Consider the following 24,982-nt stretch of genomic DNA (forward strand, 5'->3'; position numbering starts at 1 on the left):
GCCATTGATCAACATAACTAATGTCTAAATTGGATCTATCACTAGGGTAAATCATTTGATCTGATCAGTTTTGTCAGAATTTCGAAATTTTGATATCTGCGAAACAAATTCAGCTAACAATAACATAACGAACGAAAAAAAAAATAACAGGGCTACACAGTTGGTGCTTTCGCTCTTGGTGGTCTTGTCGGTAGTTTGGCTACTATGTATTTCAACGTATGGTTTGGTCGCCGCATGAACATTATCATTTCTTGCTGCTGGTTCATTTTTGGCGGTATCTTATCTGCTTGTGCAGTCAACATTGGCATGGTACGTACTACATGAAACCGAAAATATACCGGGTATTTTTTATGCGCATGTCAAACCCTTTTATGGTCTTTAACACTGATACACGTGATACGATTCGTCCTATTATCATTTTGCTTCTATAGTACTCAGTAGGACGTGCGCTTGTTGGTTTCGGTTCAGGCATGGCTGGTTCCTCTGTTGCAATCTACGTTTCCGAAATCTCAACAAAGTCAAGTCGTGGTGCCCTCGGCAGCGTTTTCGAATTTTTCCTAAACCTTGGTATTCTTTTGACCCAAGTTGCCGGTCGTTATATGAAAGATGCTGGTGTTTGGCGTATGCTGTGGGGCATACCTACCATCATTGCCGCCATCCAGCTCCTTTTGATGGTGTTCTTCAACGTCGAATGCCCCCGCCGTCTGTGTGCTGATGGTAAAACCGAGCAGGCCAGAGAAGCTATGCAACGACTCCGAAAAGGTGCCGATATTACGTATGAATTCCAGAATCTATTGGATGCTCGACAGCGTGAAGTGGAATCCAACATGAAGAAGATGTCTATTCTTGATATCATTCTCGTCAAGGACCGTCATATCACCTGGAACACTATCATCGTAATGATGTTACAGGCCTATAACCAAGTTGGTGGTATTGGTCCATTGTCAGGTACGCAACCAAACCAAAATCAGCATCTTTCTACTTATGATAGTCTCAGCAATACAGACATGGAGAATGTAATAACTCATCCTAATTTAATCTACTATAGTTTATGCTGTCGGCTTCCTCGCCAGTGTTTTCAACAATGACTATGAGCTTGCCAGCAACATCTCACTTGCTAACGCTACTGGCAAAATCGTCGCCACGCTTATTTGTGTCATCACGTTGCAGAAGGTCGGCCGCAGACCCTACATGCTTATTTCAACGATGGGTATGACCATTTCCTGTATCTTTATTGTTATCGGTTCCGTGCTTGGTGACCATCTTGGCCCACTCGTGATTACTGGCGCTCTCCTGTTTACGTTTACGTATGCCATGGGCTGTGGCACGATTCCATGGCTCATCGCCCCTGAGATGTTGCCATTGCACGCTCTCCCACCTGGCTCCGCTTTGGGTTGCGCTTCCAACTGGCTGTTCAATTTCCTTATCAACACCCTTTGGCCACAGCAGCACGAAAATCTCGGCAATTACAGTTTTACCGTCTTTGCAGCAATCAACTTTGTCGGCTTCGTCTTCTTCTATCTGTTCCAGCCCGAGACTGGTCATAGAGATCTTGACCAAAAGCACGGCGGCGAGAAAGAAGATGACGTTGAAACTCCTGGTACGGCTGGTTCGTCCAACTCGCTCTCTGATACCGATCCCAAATCCGAAAAGGTACAGCATATTGAAGAGGCCAAGTAATTGCCCTTAATGATACGAGAACAAGAAGAATAAGTTTACCGATATACTAGTAGACCTCTCCTTGAACACGTTTTTCTCTCCAAAACTAGTCCATTTATAATTATTTGTAAAGAGAACAACCCAAAAATCACTTTCATCATCCCAGTTCCCATCTCTTTTTTCCCCTCGTTTCCGCTATTAGTTAGTAATAGTTTGCTATACTTGTATATTTGTTATAGTGTATGTATGATAGCCCTTATCTTTTTTATCTTTTCGTTTCCCACACAAACATCACATCTTTTACTCACTTTTTCCTATTTCTTTTTCTGTTCTACCTTCGTATTCCCTTTTATACCTCCTTGAGAAAAAAGACATATATACTTACCCTAATGTATTCTGTGTCATTGCAATAAAAATTGTGACTACACCCATTCTCTCTACCGTCATTTCCATCAACTGACAACGATTGACTTATTATATATACCGCGCCTGTCGTTGGTGCTCGTGAGTACAAATTACGCCTATCATTACTTATGATATAGACTTGGTCAGCACGGCAGTATGCAAAGGAGACTCCTCTGCATGTTCGACTTGGTTAGACAAGCAAATTTAAAAACCCGTAACGCGTTAGTGCCAAATTGTAATGCTTTTTCCCGGGGTTCTTTCGGTGGCCTCCTCGCACATAACAGCAACAGCAAACTAATTACTGATGCATTACTGCTGGTGCCAGAGCTTGAAATAGGATGTAGTATATAGTGAAGCTGAATTTGTGCCTGCATAAAGCTCTTTGTATTCTGTTATGGCGTAAATTACATTAGATAGTTTTGAAAAAAAAAGTTTTTTTTCTGAGTATATAAAAGCACTGATTAGCTTTAACCCATTCGACACCGAAACGCCGCACCTCGGTCCGTAGATAACGTTGGGTTGATATCCATTAGCAGCTGCATTTTGAAACTGGGTTTCAGATGCTTCTGGATCCAGAAAATCCATAATTCCAATGAATAATCATTTATTTTTGCAGCACATCCTTTTAAGTTCCTATTGTTCAATATCAATCTTCACAAATAGCGCCGTAACTTTTTGGGAGAGCGATGAACTAGGGGCACAATTCACGATCAGAAACTACTATTATATCACTCAGCTTCATATTACGTACTGCCCTGTATCCATAGTAGCAGTGTATTGACGTAGGCGGCTTCAAATACCAAGCTAGCGGTGGCACGGGGCGCGCCGATAAGACTATATTATAGAGGAATGGTAAGTAGTAATCGCTCCTTTGTTGGACGAAGGAGAATTCGACTTCGGTCGTGTTTCTACCATAAGAAGGCAGTACGATGAATGTTGGGCGCATCCTTTTAACGTTCAAAAACCTAATGGGAAAACACAACTAAATGCGCGACCATAAGTAGCGCGTGTCGGGGCTGAGTACACCCAGGCGATTGCTTGGCGGTGTTGGGTAAATGAGTACGTCTGTAGATCCATTGTATGGTACGAGCAGCAGTACTACTTGACTTTAGGGTAAACGGATGCATACTAGATGATGACAATAGCTGCTATCATACATGTATCATAACGAAGAAGATGATGCTAGGCCAAAATGACCGGCAAAACTTATTGGTTCTTACTCATGATGGTAATATTCGGGCACGTCCTACTATGATTACTGAAGTTTCTTGTGCATGAGCTTTGACAGCACCCAGGCATTGGCGGAGCGGAAGTTAACGAGTGATTCTTTTTTTAAAACAGTGTGATTCAAATGCGTTCTCCGACATGTTAAAACGAAAGGCAGGCTTCGTCATCTACTCCCTCACCCACTACTTCCGCTTGTTTGTTGATGTGATCTGAGCGGGTTGCTGTTGTAAAGATTAATATGTGCACGTTTCCCGGAAAGAATCCATATATAGCTCTTTAAAAGCAACAGTCGTTGCTCACTTATAACAAAAGGGCTTCTTCTGACAATTTGGCTTTGTGACAGGGGTACAGTATTCGGTGAAACATGATGTGCACTGGTATCCAAGGAGTTATCTATATCAATTGTACCTTGACATGTGCACTTGGATATCTGAAACGACGATTGCTATGTAACGTTTGAAGTTGGGCATCCACCCATCATCTGATGAAAGCTACGAAATATACTGTTGATATAGCGGTAGAATCCAATGGCCAGCGCACTTAAAAAAGCCTCTGCATCGGTTTTTGATGAAAGTTCCGTACAGCAGGTGTACGAGGCTGTTAGGTAAGTGTTTCATTGGGTATCGCTGGTTGCACTTGTTTATTGAGCAATAAATCCATTACAAGTAATAAAAAACCTTATTATCCAATACGAACGACAAGCCTGTGGGCATCATCCTGGCACATCGTACTTTTACCCCATCTTTTAAAATGACAAATCCGGAAAGAGTAACTTTTTGTTTTCTTGGCCACGCTAGTTGTTTTTGGAACGAGCGGTTTGCCCACAAGTGCATAAAAAAGGCAACGTATTTCTTTGAAAAGCTGCGGATATAGTGGCCGCTTGGATATATTTGCTACTTCTTATGGACACATTTCACTATAAGTGGGCCTTTTCCCACCCCACCTTTTTATGAACTGGTGAATCTATTCCTTATAGCGACAATTCCATTGCAGAACGATGCAGTTTTTGGCTCGAATGAGATGATTTAGTAGATAGCAATATCATACTGACAACCTGACCTGCCCCATCTTTTCATTTACCATACATGCCACTTGCATACGAGGGCTTCTTAAAAATGTGGCACTCAATTATATGAAACCTAGACACTGCTAGTATTGCTCTGAGTCACAAAAAACGTCCATTGTATATTCTTTTACCCGTACGCTTTTCTTTTAGCTTGGGACGATGAGAAAGAGCAACGATTCTGATAGCAACTTTGTCTCCCACAGTCACTTCCTTTTCTCGTGTAAGAGAAAATAAACGTTCTTGCACGGAAAATAGACTATCTTGAAAAGTTCGAAAAAGTAGAGATATAACTACATTTATGGAAGAATAAAGAGAATCTCAGGTTTTTAGTTTTACTGCAAATGTCCATTTGTCTGGGCAACAAGTGTGCCTTTTCCCACCCCGTAATTTTTTATGGATAATTTTTCTTTTAAGCGCGTGTTCGTATGACGACATGAGATCTGACGTGTCACAGCACATCCCTCACTGGGAAAAGTACCGGTATAATTCACACGACGCTACACATCACGATCTCTTCGAGCTGGCCAAAGAGAAGTTCGACAATGAGGAAAAATATATCGCCATGGTGGCTGTATAAAGTGCCAAAGTTCCGCTTATCTCCTTCTGCGTGATAAGATAACAAACTTGCTAGAAAAGAAGTGGCGGTACATAGAGAAGTATATGTGAGTGCTCGAGCAACGTGGGTCGTGGGGGGCCAACACCATAACGGGTGGCGGGGGTGCCAATATACTATGTAGATGGACGAATCACATGTGGTTATTCGGAGTGTACTGGTATACTCAAAGTAGCAAGTACTTGGCAGCCCGCCCAGGTATAAAATGCTGGCATCTTTTTTACATTTTTGCTTTTTAAAACAAATCTTATCGTTATCTCGGTTTAATATCCGGATTTCTCCTCTTCTGAAAGCTTGTAAACAAGTGTCACTACCCTATTTGTATACCAATGGTCAATCAAAATCCCCATAACCGGTCCGAGGATCTTGGATTTCCTCTATACATGACATTTTGCGCCGTGATAGCTGCTCTGTCAGGCTTAAATGTTGGATGGCATATCAGTAAGTGACAAGATCCTGATTACTAACGTTTAGTTTCCGCTTCTTATACTGCCTTGATTTTTGCTTATCATCTAAATCTCTATCACCATGACAATTAGGTGTACCCAACATGCCACAGCAAGTAATCATCGGCTGTACCGAAGGCACTGAATATTTCAGTGGTCTTCCTTCTTGCTTACCAATGACCGAATTTACTTGGTAAGGCACTCTTCTTATTGACTTCGTCGTAATGGCAGCTTATTTTTGACTTATCTTCTGACTTGTTTTACATTTTTTTACAGGGTAAATGATTGAATAGATAAACATCTATTGAGAAATAGAGACTGTGGTCTATATAATATTTGACTTTCTTTGTCACTGACGAGTATCGATAATCTCGTTAAATATTAGGGCTTCACCGTTGGCGCTTTCGCTCTTGGTGGTCTCGTAGGCAGTCTGGCTACTACCTATCTCAACCTCTGGTTCGGTCGTCGCCTCAACATTATGATTTCCTGCGGCTGGTTCATTCTTGGCGGCATCTTATCTGCTGTATCAATCAATATCGGCATGGTACGACTCGCAAACATAGACAGAAAGAGAAAGACGTCTCCTTTTGTCAATACGCGTCGGTTTCCATTTTTTTCGTTCTTTCTGAACTCTAGATTTATGTAGTACTCTGTTGGTCGCGCCTTTGTCGGCATCGGTGCCGGTATGTGCGGTTCCTCGGTCGCTATCTACGTCTCAGAAATCTCAACAAAAAAGAGTCGTGGTGCCCTTGGTAGTTTGTTTGAGCTCTTTCTGAACCTCGGTATTCTCTTGACTCAAGTCGCTGGTCGCTATATGAGCTATCCTCCCGTTTGGCGTGTACTCTGGGCTATCCCTACCATCATTGCCGCCATCCAACTTTTCATGTTGCTTTTCCTTACTGTGGAATGTCCCCGTCGCTTGTGTGCTGACGGCAAAGCTGACAAGGCCCGAGACTCCCTGCGACGTCTTCGCAAAGGTGCCGACATCGATAACGAATTCCAAGCTCTTTTGGATGCCCGTCAGCGCGAAGTCGACTCTGGTTCTAAGAAAATGTCTATCCTTGACATTATCCTCGTCAAGAACAGAACAATTACCTGGAATGTTATCATCGTCATGGTTTTGCAGGCCTCTAACCAGATTGGTGGTATTGGTCCCATGTCAGGTAAATACATTACTACATCCTTTGCTGGCTTATTGTTATTTCTAGATGTAATTTCGCTAATAACGCAAATGTTTATCAATTGTTCCAGTCTACTCTGTCGGTTTCCTTTCCAAGATCTTTGGTGGTGACGTTGAACTAGCAACAAACATTTCCCTCGCAAATGCCACTGCCAATATTGTCGCCACCTTCATTTCCGTCATCACTATGCATAAAGTTGGCCGCAAGGGCTTCATGATGATTTCAACGTTGGGTATGACCATTGCTTCCGTTTTCCTCGTTATTGGTTCCGCAGCCGACGATGGAACCCAACGTCTCGCACCACTTAGCATTACTGCCGCCATTCTCTTCACCTTCACCTACAGTATGGGCTGTGGTGTCATTCCATGGCTTATTGCTCCCGAACTTATTCCTCTCGTCGCTCTACCCCCCGGTTCCGCATTGGGCAACGCTTCGAACTGGCTGTTCAACTTTGTAATTAATACCGTTTGGCCCTATCAGGACGCCAACCTCGGCGACTACAGCTTCACTGTCTTTGCCGCTATCAACTTTTTGCTTTTCCTGTTCGTGGTCTTGTGCATGCCCGAGACCACACATAGAGACCTTGACCAACAAAAACATCAGAAATCCAACGAAATTGAGGAGGCCCACGGCTCGGCTGGCTCGTCCGACGGCAGCAATAATTCGTTTTCTGACGATACCGATCGCAAGGTTCAGAAAATTGATCACATCGAGGATGCACATTAGAAAAACACCCCTTGCTAATACATCCTCTTTGTGTTTGTAGTAAAACTCAAAATTACTTTCACTATCTCTATCTTTACTTTCTTCTCTTACCCCGTTACCTCTTCTTTTTCTTTGTATATTGATAGTGCTGTATCATAGCTCTTTGTTTATCTTCCTTCTCTTCCATTCTAGTACTCCACCTGTTCTCCTTCCCTTTCAAATGTCCTTTCTTTTATCCTCTATCTCATATCTCTAACTCAAATACCTTCGTCTCTCTCGCCCCCTTTATTCCGTCTACTGCGCCATGAACAACGACGTACACGTCTACTATTTATACTAGGTCCTCATCAATAAAAATGATACCTAATATTGCACCTGTTCCACCCCTGTTTATCCAACATTAATTCGTCTCAGGTCTGTATTACTGCTATTGCTATTGTCATTAACCATTTTTTCAATTATTAACAAATTTTTCTTCCAGGGGAACGGAAATAAAAAGCGTAAAGACGATTATCCCCCGAGTCTTCCGACAATCGCCGTGCCTTTGACTGCCATGTTGCCGTTTTGATCTGCTACCCATACGTCATAATATCCGGGCTCATCGGATTTAACCTTTCCTTGCACCTGGATTGGTTCATTGACAACAAGTGGTGCTCGGCATCGGTAGGACAAGGACTTGATATACTGAGTGTCATCCGTTTTCTTCAAATGCTTATTCAACTCGTTTATCATGAGCATAAACGACATAGGGCCATGTACCAAGCATCCACGGTGGTTTTCCACGGTGGTCGAGTAAATGTGATCGTAATGAATTAAATGCGAATTGAACGTGAGAGCTGAGAAACGGAACAATAAGATAGGCGAGGGTACCAAGTTCAAGCTGAAATCTGCTTTTGGTAATTCTGAGAAATACAAAAAAGCATGATTAATTGCAACTCTCTTTTTATTTCCCGCTGCGCATGAAAATCACATTACCTGCTGTTGGCTTCTTTGGCTTGGAGGCAACTGGCTGTTCGGATGAAGAGGACTTCTTGTCTGTGGCCTGCACATAGACCCAGCATCGCGACTCGGTCATAACCCATCCCTTTTCGTTACTAATCCGCTTATCCACCCAAATAAACACCGAATCTCCACGACGACCTGCTGGTCGAAACTGAATATCACGTATCGATGATTCCATATGAGCCTCGTCACCAACACGCAACGGATTGTCTGGGTTCCATTCCAACTCGCCCCCGGCCCACATACGGTGATGGAACGGTGAGGGCGGTTTCCAGTCCTGCTCGTAGCCGTCCGACGATAGCTCTTGTTCTGTAACGCGAGGCGGAAAATACGCCAGGTGCCAAGCAGGTGGCAAGGCGGTGCCGACCGACGGAAGACGGTCGTTCCGGTAGATGGGATCATTCATCGTGTTGCCCATAAGATTAAACTGCGACGCCGTAATTGTGTCTTTTTCGACGATTTTCTTTTTGATGATAGCATCACGCCACTGTTCCAGTATCTTGGCCTTGTCCTCTTGCTGTACTAGCCGCGTTGTCGAAAAGAACAGACGAGGCGCGAATTGGGTGGCTCGCTGCTGCTGTGCAAGGAGTCGAAAGGCACGCGATGGTATCATACTTCTGTAGCTGCCTAGGAAAGATAAATAATGGGGAAAAGAACACAAAGCGAGCAGCAACTGCTACCAAGGAGCCGTGGCGTTTTAAAGAGAAAGCTTTTTCTCACACCTACAGTTCCTGAATGAAGTAATGCGGTAACCGGGATACAAGATTTTCCGAAACGGGCCACATCATACGCTTTTTTTGATTTTTCTTCGGGTTTCCAAAAATGCCGACTCGTAGCAACTGCCGTCACTGTGATGAAACATGCGATTCATGCCGCAGCGTTAAGAGTATAAAAAACCCATGGACAACCCACGCACAAAAGGCATCAACGTTTCTTTCTTTTCAATTTCACAAGATTTTTAACCAGTGCCACATCTGATACATCATGTCTGCATACGATCCCAACCCCATCATTGGCGAAGAAAACACAAAGATCGATAAACTCGGCAATACTAAGGTCGAAGAAGATGATACGGATGATTCTGGACCAATGACAAGACATCAGCTGCGTAACGAACAGCGGAAAGCTCAACTCGGTCTTGCAGGTAGAAATTAAAATGGTTGCTTTTTTGTTATATATATTATGCGTGTGAGATCATGAGAGAGAGAGAGAGTGAGTGAGTGAGAGAAGGCTTTCGGTAGACGCAGAAATTTAATTGGAATTGTGTAGCCTCCCCACCTGATCGAAAGAGAGGTCCTGATCGCGGCATGCAAGATAACTGGGTGCAATCCCAAGGGAATGAGAGCAACCTAGTAGCACAGGAAGAGCAAGAGCTGCCACCTGTGCAGGATCGCCAAAGTGACTTTACTTACAAGTAAGAAACACTTGCCATCATGCTATCTGTTCACGGTACATACTTTCAGGGTTACTGACGTGGATTCTCTTACTCTGATCTTTTTAGCAACAACGAGAAAAAGACTAGACAAGGTTGGGGCGATCTTATTGACGCTCAAACGTAAGTAGCTTTGATTTAGTGGGTCGCGCATTGCACTATAATATACGCTAGTAACTAAAGAATGTTTTTTTTCCGTCAAATATTAAACAGCGCTGTAGACGAGTTCGATCCCAATGACCCTGCCTCTGAAGAACAACAGAACTCTACAGCCACATCAAATGCTGATGATAACAGCATGTACAAGACCCTTGATGAGTATCACCCCGAATCGCGTCTGCCTAAAGGACTTGGTCGTGTTGAACCGCGTGCTCCCAACTCTGTACGAATCGATTCGTCTCAAGAACCGAAGAATGCCACACGCGTCCACGAGAGCATGGATGCCCGGTAGATGGCACAAACTCGACAAGAACTTGTTGTACATAGTAGCTTGATGTGCTGTCGGCTTGTATTCACATCACACGTACATACATACATTGGCTATATTACCATTTCGTTATCATTGATGGATTATTAAAAAGAAAACTGTACATGAAACACAAGAAAACTTTTTTTACGCTTTTTGTCGAATCTCTAAATTCCAATACTTTAAGCAGCTACATTTGAGCATTTCACTTTGTAATCAACGAACGCTGTTCAGCAACGTCCACGACTTTCTCCTTGTGTGTTATATTGAATTAGAAGGTGGAAGCAAGTTAGGCATAAGGAGATTAGGGTATCACACACGTACACAAAAACCCAAAAAAAAAAAAACAAGTTTGGGTCACACAGTGTGTTGCTTATAGAATTTCATTGCTTTCTGTTTATTTCCAGTAAAACAACGAGATAGATAGCGGACCGGTAAACAACTGGTAGTGCCTTGGCTTATTTTGTTGATGGGCTTGGTTGGTGAAGAAAATGGATGAATTAAAGGAGAGGTTGAATACTGCACTAAGGAATACCGACTGATATGGCATGTTGTTGTTGTTGTTGTTACAAAGATTTGTTTTAGAAAGTGACATATTTTTAGCATTCTTCATAGTATGGTTGAGACTTTCTAAAAGATGATCAGCAAAAAGTATTTACATTTATTAATAATATCGATAGATGTGATATCAATGACATAAAGCTGACGTTTTTCAATAAGCCAGCGGCTTCATCGATTGACATTAAGATTGTGTTGTGTCGGGCGGTATTGCAGTAGTACTCGGACCATCATACTACTATCACTGCTTAAAGATGTTTATGCATGCACCATTATTGTGTGGCGCACACGCATAAGACTAAAAACGCATAATATATCTGAGCAACAACAACAAGTTGCCAGTACTACGATAGAACTGAAGGTGGCTGTTTTTAGATCCTCATTCCGTCGGATGAACTCAATATCGCATGGCAGCGGGAAGGAGTATTGCATTTGTTATATTTCAAGCAAACACCGACAGGATAGGAATCCCGAGAGAACCGAAGAAATGGATATGCACTGCTACTCCTTCATGGCAGGCAGTTGCTGATCGTCTTGGCACAGAGAGAGAGAGAGAGAGAGCGGTTATACAAAAATAAGGCAGGCTATTCTTAGTCTGGCAAGAAAAGTACATTGCAAGACAACAAGGCAGGAGAGGGAGAGGGAGAGGGAAAGGGAGAAGGAGCTGATCGATTGATTGGGCGGCCTAGCGATCAATAACCGGAAAAACAAAAAGAAGGCTAAGCAAAAGTTGGAGTTGATTTGGTTGCAGCCGAACGGGCGTATGATAACATAATAAGGGTGCATCAAATTACTTTTTACTCTTTTTAGCAGCACGCATCAAATTAGATCTTGTGGACATGTCTGCTGGCTGCCGATGATGATGCTTGTTGATGAAGAGGAAGACGCACAAGACGGGATAGAAGGTTTACCTGGTGCGCAGGCCCCAGCTTTTGCGGATGCGTGGTGATGTTAACAAGTAGATCCTCCTCATTGAATGCGCGGGAATGACTCGCAGCAACGGCCAACCATTGTGATTGACTGATTGATTGGCGGCTCCAGCTCTTTTATCGAAGCAAACGAAGGATCTAAAAAAGCCGACGATTGGCAATAATTAAAAAGGGGGGGGGGAAGAGAGTGGTAGGAAGGCTTCGTTTGTATGACGAGCACAAGAAAGGAAAGGCTCATTGGTAAAAACAAATTCGCGCGGTTCTTTCTCTCCCTGTGACATTACGTTATGGTGTTTTACTAAGAGTATAGAGAAAGGGGAGGAGGGGGGGGGGTGGGGACGGAGGTCTGGAACCCAGTGGTACACACAATGTCCAATTTGGACATCGGTCATCTGATTGGCCATTTAATTAATGTCGTTTGATTTGTGGTTCCGCCCTCATTTCGCCCTGTAATAACAACGGCATCCACTACCATAAGCGCTTCAGAGCTTACTATATAAATACGGATGTATATATAAACAGGACAGCATCTATCCGCCCCTACCCGCCCTTCTCTCTTTCTTCCCACATTCCTCGCCACCACTTTACCATAACAATGACGGCCCCGCTTGCCACATCCAGCACGCCAGTCTTAACTAGCCTTTCGCCGCAAAGACCCTTCTCCTTCGCCGCCAGCGCATCTTCCTCCGGACTAGCAAGCCGTCGCCGAAACAACAAAAATCTTTCGCTATGTTTGTCGGACTCGGCGCGTCTTGCATCAGCTCCCGCCACACCAAATCGAATGCAGTTCGACCTGACGCCAAACCAACCGCAACAGCAACCGCAACAGCAACAGCAACAGCAGCAAGGCCCTTATCAACATGGCCCGCTGCAAATCATGCCACACTTATACCTGGGCGCCGAAGACAACGCTCTTGACCTTGATCGCTTACGACGCCTTTCAATCGATTGCATGCTCAACGTTGCAGAGGAAGTGGTGCACCCGCAGGAACGCCAATTCGTCTCATTTGAAAGCATGTTTGAACGTCCTGCAAGCAGCAGCGTCATGCCCTCCCCGTCACTTTCGCGCGCGTCGACCGCGAGCAGCATTGCATCCAGCCTTCACACAATTACACCGCTCGAGCAGCACCCATCCTCTCCGAGATGGTTCGACAAACACGAGCATACCCTGTTACTACCAGGGGCAAAGAAGCAGCGACAGGCATCGGTTTCGTCAATTGGCTCAGTTTGCGACTCGCTATACAACACCAGCCATGGCACTAGCACCAGCAACCGCTTGGCAACACTGAACACATTATGCGAAAAGCAAAACATGGCATACAAGAAGTTACCGTGGAAGCACAACCAAGATAACCTCGTAAATGAACTCGACGCAGCCATCGCAGCCATTGATCGAGCACGTGACGCTGGACATACCATCCTTGTCCATTGTCAATGTGGCGTTGCTCGCTCAGCCACAGTCATTATCGCTTACATCATGAAGACCATGAAACTCCCCATGCAAGAGGCATATGACTATGTCAAGGCGCAGGCGCCGGGCATCAGTCCCAATCTTGCTCTCCTCTATCAATTACGCGAATATGAGCAGAAATTATCGCACCTTCGTGAAACTCTCCGATCTTCCTCTACCTCTCTCCGCCCATCAACCTTGTGCGACAGGCCGTATCACCAGCACCAACCTCAACCGACAACGCCGAAAACACCCTCATCGCCTAAAAAGCCATTGTTCCTGTTTCGAAAATCGTCCCTTAGCTTGTCTTGGAAGCGTCGAATGGGCAAGTTTAAACAAGACGACAAGGCCTCCGACTTTGAGGGTTGGTGGAAGTCAAAGAAGCAGCAATCTTCAGTTTCAAGCCAAGGCAACAACGGAAGCAAAGTAACCTTACGGTGCTAGAGTTTTTTTTTCTCTGTTACATATACACTCCCTTAATTATGCCCATAGTATGGCCCGCCTACAACATCTTATTCACGCATTTTCACACATATTCACGCATGCATACTTCTTTGTCACCCAGCTCGCGTTTTGCCAACCCCCCCCCCATTTCTCCAGCTTCTCTATTTCATCCTTCTTTCTCCACTGTACATATACCTATTCGCGCTTGTACACTCTTTATCGTATTGTAGTATCGGCTGTATCTTGTAGTATATATTAAAATGTCGCTTGTATAAAAAAGGCTCCAACAATTATTCCGACTTGTATTGTAATAAAGTACTGTCGCACTAACTTTGACCGCGGAAAACGCTATCTTCCAAACAATTGGCGAACCAATGAGCAATGCACACTGCTATCCTTTCTCCCGTTTTACTATTCCAGGATAAGCGGGGAATCTTCTCGTCGGCTATTGTTACGGATTGGGGTTGAGAGTGAGAGTGCAATAAGCCAAAGAGAGACAGAGAGAGACAGAGAGAGAGAGAGAGAGAGCGAGTGAGTGGTCGAGTGAGAGAACAGAGAAAACAAGAATTATCCCTCAGCTCCAAAGACATCGTACTACCATAATTACGTAGATTGATGATTGATTTACCCGAATAGGCTTTCGAAAAGACATTAACTGAGAATGGCTATACAACTAGTCCAAATCCTTTTCTTAAGGTAAACAGCACAACACAATGATCTATGAATAGCAGCATGCTTTCTTAATCAGTTGAGAAGTTTCCGAAAAGGAAAGATTACAACCTTTTTGTCCATTCGTCTTACTGGACCATTAAGCTACTTTGCTTTGTCTTACAAATCCACAAAACATTTGTTTTTACCATGAAGCTTGAAGATCATTGTCATTTTCGGCAATTTGGATATTATAACCTCAGTTTTTACTTGGGTATTACAAGATGGTTCGAGCACTTTGTTGCTAATAATTGCTTTTTGCCAATGGATCTACCATAACTCGTCCAGCCCAGCCCAGCTCTCTCTGTTCCGTTCCTTCTCAATTCTAAGCTTGCGTTCATCATTTACCCCAGGTGTGCACAAAGTGTAACAGAGTTGAGCTAGCGAATATTAGCATACTAAACTTCAGCAAGTAGCAAGCTCGCTCATGATGCATACAATCAATAAAGTGTTGTTAGATCATGCTAATAATGAAATTCATATGACTCAGCCCCCCCTCTCCTACTTCAGATCAATTGCGTGCTAAGTTTTAAGCAATTTTTCGTTATTTTAATGAGTGGAGCACTAAAAGGGGGCAATACTGGTTTTGCAATGGAATATCTTTTAAACATTACACTGTATCAGGACCAGAAATCATATGTTGTGTACTCATTGTTATCACTACGCCAAACTTCCACTGCGTTGGAGCTACTGCCACATCAATTTCAGGAGATCAATCATGTACATACTAAGCTACTACGTGTCATTTGTTGTTGCAATTGCTGCTATGTCGCTGTCCAATATGATCTTAGAGTAAATGGATCTCAATTGTTCGGTGTGTTTATGGAGGTATATAATGACAACAACAACATTTGGATAAGCTAGTATGTATTGGATCTTTCCTCCCAGTTAGCATCGTAGTAAAATCAGTTTGCGTCGCTGGGAAGGTAGATATTGCGCCGGGGTTTAATTATCTTGTGTACCTGCCAGCTTCCATCCAGGCAAATGCTCTTCCCATGTGTACAACAAGCAATTTGTGAAATTGTAGTCTGGGATAAGTGCTACATGTCATGCATAGCAACATTAGTACTCATTTTCCTTATCAGTTGTTTACGCTCCATAAAGGGTTAAGCCATCTTCTTATACACATTCGTTAATTCAAGCTGTTGACTTTGGATGATGCGCATTATATTACTTCTTGAATATATAATGGAAGTAATGTGGTATATACTTCTCTCTGACTCACTGTAAGTGATTAAAAAATACATTGACAAGTGAACATAAAACTTATATAGAAGTCGACACTGCTCTAAAAGAAGGAAGGAAATGGGAGGTGATATGATGACAGGTATGATAGAGAGAAAGTTTACCAAGGGGAAAAGAGGAGGGGATATAAATGAAATGCAGGTAGTTGGCGTTGTCCGCAAGGAAAATGCAACGAAAATAAGACTTGGGAATATGTTTTATGCAACAGATTCATCATCTTCGTCGCTGTTATAGTAGAATGCTTGGGATTCTGCTGCTTGTGCTTCAATTTCTTTGCCATCCATGATTTCGCGACGATCAGTAAACTGGGCAAGGAACTTGCGTCGACGATTTTCTTCTTTACGCCATTCCTTTTCCTGTAGCGGTCCCGAGCCATCCGGCATACTTGCACGTCGCCCAGACAAAAAGATGACTTCGTCATTGCTGCCCGAAGCGTCATCACTCACCATAGCCAATGACGCTCGCTTTTGCGCTCGTGGTCGCTGTTCCTGTTTGTTCTGTCTTCGTACTAGTTTCCTTCCCTGGAGAATGGCGTTTTCTATCCTTAAACGGTTGGATATCATGGAGATATTAGGCCATGTCCGTGCTCGACCAACATCCATGGCATGCTTCATTCGCTCCTCTGTAGGATTCGATATGATATGGATCCAGTCAAGTAAGTTGGTCTTGGGCTTTTTTTTGATTTTATTTTGGATGATAAAATAATTGAAAGTGAGTAATGTTTTATTTGAGAATATAATCCGAGTGCTATCCAGCCTTCACTTACCAATATGGTGACAGTGCCATCAAACTTTTGAAGCCAAATATAACTCCAATCTTGGTTCATGATCTTTGGTAATAAATCCAAATCTCGAAGGACTTTGAGCCACTTTGTCAAGTCCAGTTTCAGAAATTGTTCAGCGGCCGATGCAAGAAAACCACCACGCCTAGATCGTTTTGGCCGATTCAATACAACCACATCAACATGTGAATATGCGTATATTTTCTCATAGCAGAATTTAACTTACCAGCCTTTACCCCATCGATGTGTAACAGGCCTTCCAGGGCTTCCTTGGTTAGCGTAGAAGAAGAGATGGATGTGTGGGTTGACCTGGCTCACTATTGTGTAGTTGACGCCAAAGCTGTTGTACAATGTCTGGGTGGGAATATCCGTGCGCAAGCTACCATCTTTGAACTTGAGGCCATAGTTGTACGGTGTCAAATGATTCGATCGAGGGGTCTTCTGGAGCAGGACCATCGGGTTAAGAATCTATATAGCAAATACACACAGAATACACGATTAATGCTATCATCAAATTGTCTGTTATTTCCCACATGTCAAGTAGGGTTTCCCTTCATACCCCTGGAATTGCAGCTGACGCCATGATGGCGCTCCAAATGACACAGTTTGGCGCCGTGATATAGTTGAGAAGCTTCGGTGGTGAATGAGGATCATTCGGCACCACAGTAACATTGAAGATACGTCCAGTGCGCTCATATGCTTCTTTGAAGGTAAGGGATCCACGACAAAACCATAATGCGAGGCGACACCACTGGTCACTGTCAAAAATGGCTCCAGTAGTTGCGTATCGAGCAATATGTGCAATCAATGAATCGTGAACAAACTTGATCTTGTGTGACAATTCAGGTACCAGCACCTGTCGCAGCTCCTCATCAGTGCGGGTACATAGAATTGCACCCATCAGAGCACCAGCTGAAGTACCAGTAATAATCGGTGGCAAAAGTCGTCGATCTAAAAGTTCGCGGATGACACCCAGATGATAATAACCGAACCCGGCACCACCGGAAAGACAGAACGCAGAACGACCATAATTTTTCGAGTACAATTTAAACCCCAAACGCTTGTCTTCAAGTGAAATGTGCTTATTTTTGGCCAATGCTTCGATGGATCGAGTTACTATCGTTTTTTACGGTCAGTCCATTTTCGGGGTTAGTTTCTCCACCAAGCGAACGGTTTTTATTTACCTTCATCAACGTATTCTTCAACCAAGTTCTTGGTACCAAGATATGTGTTACTGTACAGCTTAGCGTTTTCTATACCGGCAAAATTCTGTTTCAGACATGCGTACAGCACGTCTTTAAGGTTGGTGGCAGCCTCGACGTCATGCTCTGCATTGGCTCTGTACAGTCTAAGATGCCGAACGACTTTTTGAATAAGACGGTAGTCGTAAAAACTGTAGGGCGCCGACTCCTTCCATGCATCTTTGCCCATGTATCTGTCCAGTGCATCTGCAGCTTGACACCATTCCTCGTAAGATTCTGCAGCTCGTAATTTGCTACGTAGCCGGCGCCGTTTTCCGCGCCTGTAAACAACGACAACAATGATGAGTTTTTTGTATTTTTTTGTTCTGGTAAGTCATGCTTATTTGTTTACCAGCTAAATAAACTTTCCCATGCGCGCACTACTTGGCGCAGCCCAATATACAGTATCAGTTCGATTACAATGATGGTGCCTATGCCAATCTGTATAGCCAGAGCAAGGAAACATAATGCATGAAATAAAATTCCCGTTATTATATTAAGCAATCTCGTGAGTCCCTCTTTCTCTCCGCTCCTTTCTCCTCCCGTCAAAATATTGAAGGAGAACAAATAAAGGCTCACCATCAATGGGTATCGTAAAAGCGTATACGAGATGCCATTCGGCGCTCCGATTGCATCCTTGTCGCGAGAACTCGTTTTTTTGCGACTGATCCAACGAGGCTTCTCGAACGTTCTCGCTGCTGGAATATGTTCCGAGCCTGCTTCTGACCCGCTATATGGATCCTGAGCTAATGCACGTGCAAGATCTTTAATATGGTCAAGGTTTATGAAATCTTGATCGAATTCGCCATTGACATGACGACGGTTTTCTTTGGTGCTGATTGCGGGGCTGTCGATTGAAGATGCAGAGTCGTACGAATCCCGAGAAACACGCGCCATTTTCGTATGCTTTCGATGCAAGTCGTCCATGGAATGTATGCTTAGCACAGAACAAGTAAGCGGAAGGGAAAGAGAATGAAATAGAGAGATGGAAGAGAAAGAAAAGTCAAATAATCGGCGCCTTTTTCTGCTGCCATTTTATGAAGTCTAGTTGGTTTTCATCCAATGACCGTCCATATGGGGGAAGGTCCTCCCCAATCAACCGATTAAGGCTTTCATGCCGTCTGTTGAAATTCAATGCGTTAAAGCTATCACTACTACAATAGCATGTGAGGTCATTTGACCACAGAGTCTTTCTTTTCAAAGATGCTCTAAAGCTGCACCTGGAGTCGTCAAGAACGGTCTGTGTTCCTGCTGCAGCGAGCAACACATACTCCCCTTAATTCAACCCTCTTTGACTCCTTGTTTTCCAGAGGAGGTGCTAATATCTTGTGATCCTTTAAATTAACATGCGATTCCTATCAGATGAAGCGCCCCAGAGTTTGGTACGCTAGAGGACTACCAACAAATTATCTGAGGTAACCATGACGAAGGTTTTGTCCTACCCTCTTTTTTCTGGTTTGTTCTTTTGCCACGAAAGTGCAGGATCGGTCGGCTGCTGTTTCTAAACAAATGAATTGGGACTTTGAAGGGAGAATAAACTTTGTGCCGAGAGAGGCACTTCTTGGTTTGTGCTTCAACACTGTTTGAATCCTACAGTTACAGTTTGTTTTCTGAACACAACACTGTCTAAACAGGCTGACCGGTTACCTAGAGCTTGTGGTGGCAGTAGGACTTATTTACACACAGATGTTGATATTCATCTACTAAGTTTTGAGTGTCTACTTCATTGTGAGCTGTATAGACATAGGCGAAACTCGAGTTGATACGGACACTGATTACTATTAGGTGTTTTCTGCTTGTCTTCCCACCGAAGCATTATGGAAGCTGGCTATGATACTGGTATGGTTAATTTTGCCGGACTGGAGCTGCAAAGCATTCGAGAATATATTTATAGCACTCGAAAATTGGGATAAAATATATGTACGTGAGACAGCAAATGCGACCACACAGTTCGGTGCTTCAATTTTTTTTGTCGGTTGTCTTATGAGTGAGCAACTGCCCTAAAAAAATGAAGCTGGTAACGTTTCACCTCTTTGAAAAGAGCAGTATCAATGTACGATGCCATTTAGAAAGAAAAAAAGGAGGAGCATCTTTCTATCGAAACCCTTTATATTTGGACTGCAATTAACTTTATATTATTTTCTTTATCTTAGTCTTTTCTTCTCTCTCCTCTTGATAACAACAAACAGAGGTCTCCCTCTTCTACACATATACGTACTTCGAGAGACGAAGAATAACTTTTTTTCAAGTTGGTCAGTGGCAGTCGACAATGTCTGGTCAGCAACAGGGAGCATACGAAACCACTTCGATGGGCGGTCTCGTACATTCTGTCGACTCTTATCTAAACGAAATGGCTCCAGGTCAGTCCGGCCACGTTGTTCCTCAACCACGCGGGCAATCTTTACAACATCGGGCTGGAGGCGGCACCGAGTACGGCCATCAACCCAACGTATGCAATTTACAAAAAGATAAAAAAAGACGGAAGGTGAAAGAGTCCGGGAAAAGCGAAAAGAGTAAATGGATTGATACTCACTTTTGGGCTGAAATATATAGAATACGCAGTATGCCGGGTATTATGATTATTACAATGCTAGTGCCCAGCAACAGCAACAGCAACAGCAACAGCGCCAAGACATGTATTACGAGCATCAGCAGCAGCAGCAAATGTCGATGGATAGCAACAGATACTCGTCTACAGGGATGGCACCATCGCAATATCCAAACGGAGCATACGGGTCAAATGAATACGGTGGATATCCTTACGACAATTCATATTCGCAAAACTATCATCATCAGCCTCCTACTACGCCAATGCCTAACCGTACTTCTAGCAGTAACTACGGTATGGCCTATCCACCGCAACGACTTGTAGACCCATCCGGGCCACCACCGCCGCCCACGCATTTTGGAAACGCTGGCGCCTACTCACCACCCGTCGTCGCGGCTCAGCCGTATTCACCACAAGATTACCAACAAGCACGCGGTACACCTCCAGGATCACCAGCAGCTCGTCAATCGTACCAAGCATCCCCGCAACCTCAGCATCAGCAGATGCTCCAACAGCAGCAAGCGCCACCGCCACCACCTCCTGTCGGTTACACTTCGGCTGGATATTCGCAACCGAGTAGCAGCTATTCGCGACCGTCTTCGCAGGATTATGGTGGAAGTAATAGCAGTAACAGTATGGGTGGCGTTGGAACATATCGCTCGGACACTACGACAACGACGACCTCGCATCGACGCACACCGTCATCGCTGAAGAATACAATCATGACTATCGAAAGACCCAAATATACGAGACCCTCCGCTATTGATACTTCGCAAGTCGGAGAGGGTGAAGAGGCACCTTTTATTGCCGTTTCTCCGATCTCAAGCGACGATGAAGATGATTACCCATTTAATGGTCCTAGCACTACTGCTGTAAACACAAACAACAATAACTACAATAGTTATAACAGTAAAAATAGCCCTGCCGCTACTGCTGCTGTCGTGGCAGATACTACTACCTTCACTCCTACCGCTGATACGACGACAACGACAGCATCTTCACCTGTATCTCCACCACCCACGCGATTCTCGGTCGTGTCCCCGAGGAAACAAGAAGGAGATGTTCATCATAATCAGGACGAGATTGACGAGGGGATTGACCCTATCATGCACGACGAACGACCAACGGCTGCACAGCGTAATTCGTCCATGTCACGTATGTCAGTTGAAGCGAATGTGGATTATTCAATAATGTCAGAGCTTTCTGTGGCGTTCAGAAGACGTATGAAGCGTATTACCAACGTGCGTGAGGTGAACAGTTCTGCCGAGTATCCAGAATCATTTAGCGGACATGAAGCTATCGTAAGTTATTGCATAAATATTTTCTGTGAATTTGTTTTGTGTGAAAAAAAAGTTAGATGTATATTCACACACACTCACATAACTCGTTGGTTGGGTGGAAATGTTCACAGGATTTGTTGCAGGAAATTTTATCCGACAAAGGCATTCCAGATGGTTATTGTATTCTTATTGCCAATGCATTGATGAACTGTGCACCACCTTTGTTCCAACCGATTCGTCAGAACCACAAGTCTTGGATCACCAATGAAGTATATGATTCGTCGGACAAGTTTTATACTTTTGACGAAGATGATACGGATAGCGATATTCCTGTCGGCGTTTTCACGTCGTTGACGAAATGCTACACGTATGGTTGTGAACCGGAGCAAGGCGGTTGTTATGCGCCTAGATGTCCAAATAACCCGGCCATCTTTGAAAGCGAAATCATGGTAAGAAAGCGCTTTTTGGTCAAATGTTTGCTCAAACATGGAGACGGAAACGAGATACAGGGATAAATAGCTAAACTCAATTTGGGATTCGCTATAGGTACATGCCGGTCTTACACGCCGCTCATCTACTAGATCAAATGCATCTGTGGACGACACTAAAGTAAGTGAAGGAAGGGTAGACACGTTTTATCACATGTATTGAACATCCGCACCGTACATATCTAGTCTTTCCCACATACAGCATGGGCTGAACGAGTGCCACGCGAATTGTTGGAGAATACACCAAAGAAAGAGCGTGAACGACAGGAAGCTATCAATGAAATGATTTACTCGGAAGAAGTGTATCGTGGTGATTTGGATACGTTGCATGAGGTATGTCCATTAAGAGGCGGGCTTCCGCCAGACAGAAATTACTAGCAATCCATTTACTTAAGATCCTGCCTTGTCCACTCAGGTAATTGTCATGCCTTTGCTCAGTTCGAACGCGATTGAAGAATCACGCCGCACGCAGTTTGTCCGAGAGGTGTTCAACAACTATCATATGCTGCGAGAGTTGAGTGACGCACTTTACAAAGATCTACTCGAACTCCAGCGACGAAACGATCAAAAATGCGTTCCCCAAATTGGCGATATTCTTGTTGACCATTTCACTTACTTTTCCGACCCATACACGACCTATACTCCAAACGTACCACTTGCCGAATACAAGATTAAGATTGAAAAGCAACGCAACCCCGATTTTGCTCGGTTCATCAATGACATGGAAGGCAACACACGCATGCGACGATTGGCGTTCCGTCACTTTTTATTGAATCCTGTCACGCGTATGCAGCGTTATCCTCTTTTGCTTGAAGCCATCATCAAAAAGACACCGGAAGATCATGACGATCGCAAATATCTGACAACCTGCAAGAAGCTGATCCAAACGATTGCATCGCGCTCAGATTTCCAGACGGAAGCTGTCAAGCAACATGTGGAAATATTAGAGATCAATGACCAGCTTACATACAAGCAAGGCGAGAGCCATGATCTGCAGCTTGGAGATAGTCATCGTCGACTCTATTATCATGGGGATCTGAAACGACGTGCACAGGCCATCGAAGTGACAGAAAAGAGCGACATCCATGCGTTTGTATTCGACCATCTCTTTTTGATGACAAAGTATCGAAAGACAAACACTGGCGAGGAATATCGTATTTGGAAACGGCCTATACAGCTCCAGATGCTTTTCGTTCAGGGCGGCACCGATTATCCAGTTTCTGCTGGATCGCGACCGCCAATGTCTAACTCTTCAAGCTCTTACATGCTCCAGGGTGCAACGACTACTGTCGCTGGTGGTGCCGTGCCATTAACTTTGCAGCACTTGGGTCAACGGGACGGTCTGTACCATTTCTTCTGTAATTCAATGGATGAGCGGTACCACTGGATCAAAGCAATTGAGGATGCCAAGGCAGCACTCAAGAAGCGACAAGGTGATAACGACGTATTCGAAATGCGGACGCTGGACGATGCATCCTTCCGATACTTGGGCTCGGTCAACTCGGCGATTGGTCAAGGTCGTATTACTTGCTCGGTGCCCTTCCGTAAGTTTTCTTTTATAAAGATGCTCAGTAGAAAGACCTGGTTGGAAACTGACTGATGTGAACGTGAAATATCCCTGATTTAGAATCGGTAAATGGAGAGCAAAAGATAGTTATTGGTACGGATGTGGGTGTCTATATCAAGTCATTACAGCAAGCCAGCGATATACGACGCGTTCTTCCGTCCGATAATGTCACCCAGGTGGCCATGATGGAGCGACAGCATATCTTGCTAGTGTTGGCTGGTAAATCCAAGAAAAAAAGATTTGGTTTTTGTTTTTTTTATCGATGATATCGTTGGTTGTATACTGAAAATAGGTTGCATATAGACAAGGTACTGAAGGCATATTCAATTGATGCACTGGATTCGCCAAACTCAACGAGGGCACCAGACCGGACGGGACACGAAGTTGCACAGAACGTCAACTTTTTCCAAGTGGGTTATTGTAACGGCAAAGATTTGGTTGTATACAAGAAAAAGAAGAGCACGAGCAGCGTGTTTGTTGCAGTGGAGCCCATTTGTGACCTACGCCATCCAAAGAGTGAAAAGCTGCTGACGCAACGAACGGGATTGTTTTCGAGTCGAGGATCAAGTCATTCATGGTTCAAGACATACAAGGTATAGAAGAAGTTCTCTTATCAAGAACGTCAAATCTAGGAGTAAGAAAACTAACGAATGACCGGCTTTGCAGGAGTTCTACGTTGGAGCGGAGGCGAGCAATATTCACTTTTTGAAATCGAAAGTGAGCGTTGTTGTCGAAGCACGAGGGTTTGAAATCATTGACCCGGAGAACTTGGCTGTCGGAGGACGGAACATCCCCGACAGTGCAAACCCTGAATTCAACTTCATTCAGCGTCATACGGAGCCTTTGAAGCCTCTGGCAATGTATCGTATCCAAGACAAGTTTTTGCTCTGCTACAATCGGTTTGCCTTTTACGTCAACAACCGTAATGGATCGTTGGTGCAGCGTGGTGCTGGAAAGTAAGCCGTGTTATTGTTTGCTGTTCTTTTAATGGTATTTTTGGAGGGTCTGGCAGCTGACGCTTGCTGCATTTTTCAACATTGCGTACTAGATCGCTCTTGTGCGAATGGAACGGCACCCCAGACCATATAGTATATCAGCACCCATATATCATTGCTGTGGATCAGCAATTCATTGAGATCCGGCACGTGGATACGGTAAAGTATCACATCTGTTTAATGAGAAGCAAGTGCAAGATAGGAGGGGTCAACTAACTATAAGGTGTCTCTCTTTCAGGGTGAATTGGTGCAAATTATCAGAGGTGATAACATGCGTCTTACACACTACAATGGAAGTGGTGACACGCCTATTATCCATGGTTGCATGAACCATTCGCAAAAGCCCGATACGCAGTACCTGTTCCACCTCTGGCTAACCAACCAGCATCAACAACAACGTACCAATAACGCATACCCACGCAGATGATGAAAGAGGAAATTTCTCTCTTTTTCCCTTCTCTCTTTGACACATACACACACTTCCTGCTCCCTTCCTTTCTCTCTTTTACTTTTGTTTTTATTCTAGACAAGATATAAAAAATAATC

The 24,982-nt window shown here is 44.0% G+C and overlaps 7 protein-coding genes across 7 annotated transcripts; 5 read left to right on the forward strand and 2 right to left on the reverse strand.

Annotated features, from left to right (window-relative positions):
• Positions 1–150: 150 nt before the first annotated feature.
• Positions 151–1,680, forward strand: BDB00DRAFT_888887 (general substrate transporter; the record flags this gene model as incomplete). The annotated part of the gene is made up of 3 exons (XM_053128456.1): positions 151–309; positions 432–948; positions 1,049–1,680. Coding segments are annotated over 3 exons (1,308 nt in total), but the record flags the coding sequence as incomplete, so codon positions are not given.
• Positions 1,681–5,299: 3,619 nt separating this feature from the next.
• BDB00DRAFT_792058 (general substrate transporter) lies at positions 5,300–7,323 on the forward strand (the record flags this gene model as incomplete). Its single annotated transcript, XM_053121090.1, has 6 exons — positions 5,300–5,411; positions 5,510–5,609; position 5,693; positions 5,802–5,960; positions 6,063–6,579; positions 6,668–7,323. The coding sequence occupies 6 exons, from the start codon at positions 5,300–5,302 to the stop codon at positions 7,321–7,323; spliced, it is 1,545 nt and encodes a 514-aa protein (XP_052974483.1).
• A 489-nt stretch (positions 7,324–7,812) lies between these two features.
• On the reverse strand, positions 7,813–8,917 carry BDB00DRAFT_792059 (uncharacterized protein; the record flags this gene model as incomplete). Its single annotated transcript, XM_053121091.1, has 2 exons — positions 7,813–8,204; positions 8,278–8,917. The coding sequence occupies 2 exons, from the start codon at positions 8,915–8,917 to the stop codon at positions 7,813–7,815; spliced, it is 1,032 nt and encodes a 343-aa protein (XP_052974484.1).
• A 319-nt stretch (positions 8,918–9,236) lies between these two features.
• BDB00DRAFT_849399 (uncharacterized protein) lies at positions 9,237–10,656 on the forward strand. Its single transcript, XM_053125372.1, has 5 exons — positions 9,237–9,448; positions 9,574–9,718; positions 9,806–9,859; positions 9,950–10,276; positions 10,354–10,656. The coding sequence occupies exons 1-4, from the start codon at positions 9,289–9,291 to the stop codon at positions 10,185–10,187; spliced, it is 597 nt and encodes a 198-aa protein (XP_052974485.1). The 5' UTR covers positions 9,237–9,288; the 3' UTR covers positions 10,188–10,276; positions 10,354–10,656.
• A 1,762-nt stretch (positions 10,657–12,418) lies between these two features.
• BDB00DRAFT_849404 (protein-tyrosine phosphatase-like protein) lies at positions 12,419–13,583 on the forward strand (the record flags this gene model as incomplete). The annotated part of the gene is made up of 2 exons (XM_053125373.1): positions 12,419–12,424; positions 12,477–13,583. The coding sequence occupies 2 exons, from the start codon at positions 12,419–12,421 to the stop codon at positions 13,581–13,583; spliced, it is 1,113 nt and encodes a 370-aa protein (XP_052974486.1).
• Positions 13,584–15,444: 1,861 nt separating this feature from the next.
• BDB00DRAFT_888892 (acyl transferase/acyl hydrolase/lysophospholipase) lies at positions 15,445–18,140 on the reverse strand (the record flags this gene model as incomplete). The annotated part of the gene is made up of 6 exons (XM_053128457.1): positions 15,445–16,207; positions 16,303–16,462; positions 16,544–16,785; positions 16,877–17,433; positions 17,502–17,839; positions 17,911–18,140. The coding sequence occupies 6 exons, from the start codon at positions 18,138–18,140 to the stop codon at positions 15,734–15,736; spliced, it is 2,001 nt and encodes a 666-aa protein (XP_052974487.1). The 3' UTR covers positions 15,445–15,733.
• Positions 18,141–20,099: 1,959 nt separating this feature from the next.
• On the forward strand, positions 20,100–24,911 carry BDB00DRAFT_61464 (CNH domain-containing protein). Its single transcript, XM_053118033.1, has 10 exons — positions 20,100–21,407; positions 21,518–21,835; positions 21,933–21,995; positions 22,061–22,207; positions 22,290–23,418; positions 23,502–23,660; positions 23,745–24,034; positions 24,108–24,397; positions 24,490–24,595; positions 24,675–24,911. Exons 1-10 carry the CDS (start codon positions 20,193–20,195, stop codon positions 24,861–24,863), a joined length of 3,906 nt encoding a protein of 1,301 aa, XP_052974488.1. The 5' UTR covers positions 20,100–20,192; the 3' UTR covers positions 24,864–24,911.
• Positions 24,912–24,982: the final 71 nt, after the last annotated feature.

Source organism: Zychaea mexicana (assembly GCF_025766255.1).
Source record: "Zychaea mexicana strain RSA 1403 chromosome Unknown BDB00scaffold_114, whole genome shotgun sequence".
NCBI classification, from domain to species: domain Eukaryota; kingdom Fungi; phylum Mucoromycota; class Mucoromycetes; order Mucorales; family Lichtheimiaceae; genus Zychaea; species Zychaea mexicana.

Bases quoted from the DNA above. Each gene is read 5' to 3' on its own strand.
- BDB00DRAFT_849399 (XM_053125372.1), top strand. From the start codon at position 9,289: ATGTCTGCATACGATCCCAACCCCATCATTGGCGAAGAAAACACAAAG. The intron at 9,449-9,573 runs GTAGAAATTAAA...GGAATTGTGTAG, and splicing joins AGCTCAACTCGGTCTTGCAG to CCTCCCCACCTGATCGAAAG. The intron at 9,719-9,805 runs GTAAGAAACACT...TGATCTTTTTAG, and splicing joins CAAAGTGACTTTACTTACAA to CAACAACGAGAAAAAGACTA.
- BDB00DRAFT_61464 (XM_053118033.1), top strand. From the start codon at position 20,193: ATGTATTACGAGCATCAGCAGCAGCAGCAAATGTCGATGGATAGCAAC. The intron at 23,661-23,744 runs GTAAATCCAAGA...GGTTGCATATAG, and splicing joins TATCTTGCTAGTGTTGGCTG to ACAAGGTACTGAAGGCATAT. The intron at 24,035-24,107 runs GTATAGAAGAAG...CCGGCTTTGCAG, and splicing joins CATGGTTCAAGACATACAAG to GAGTTCTACGTTGGAGCGGA.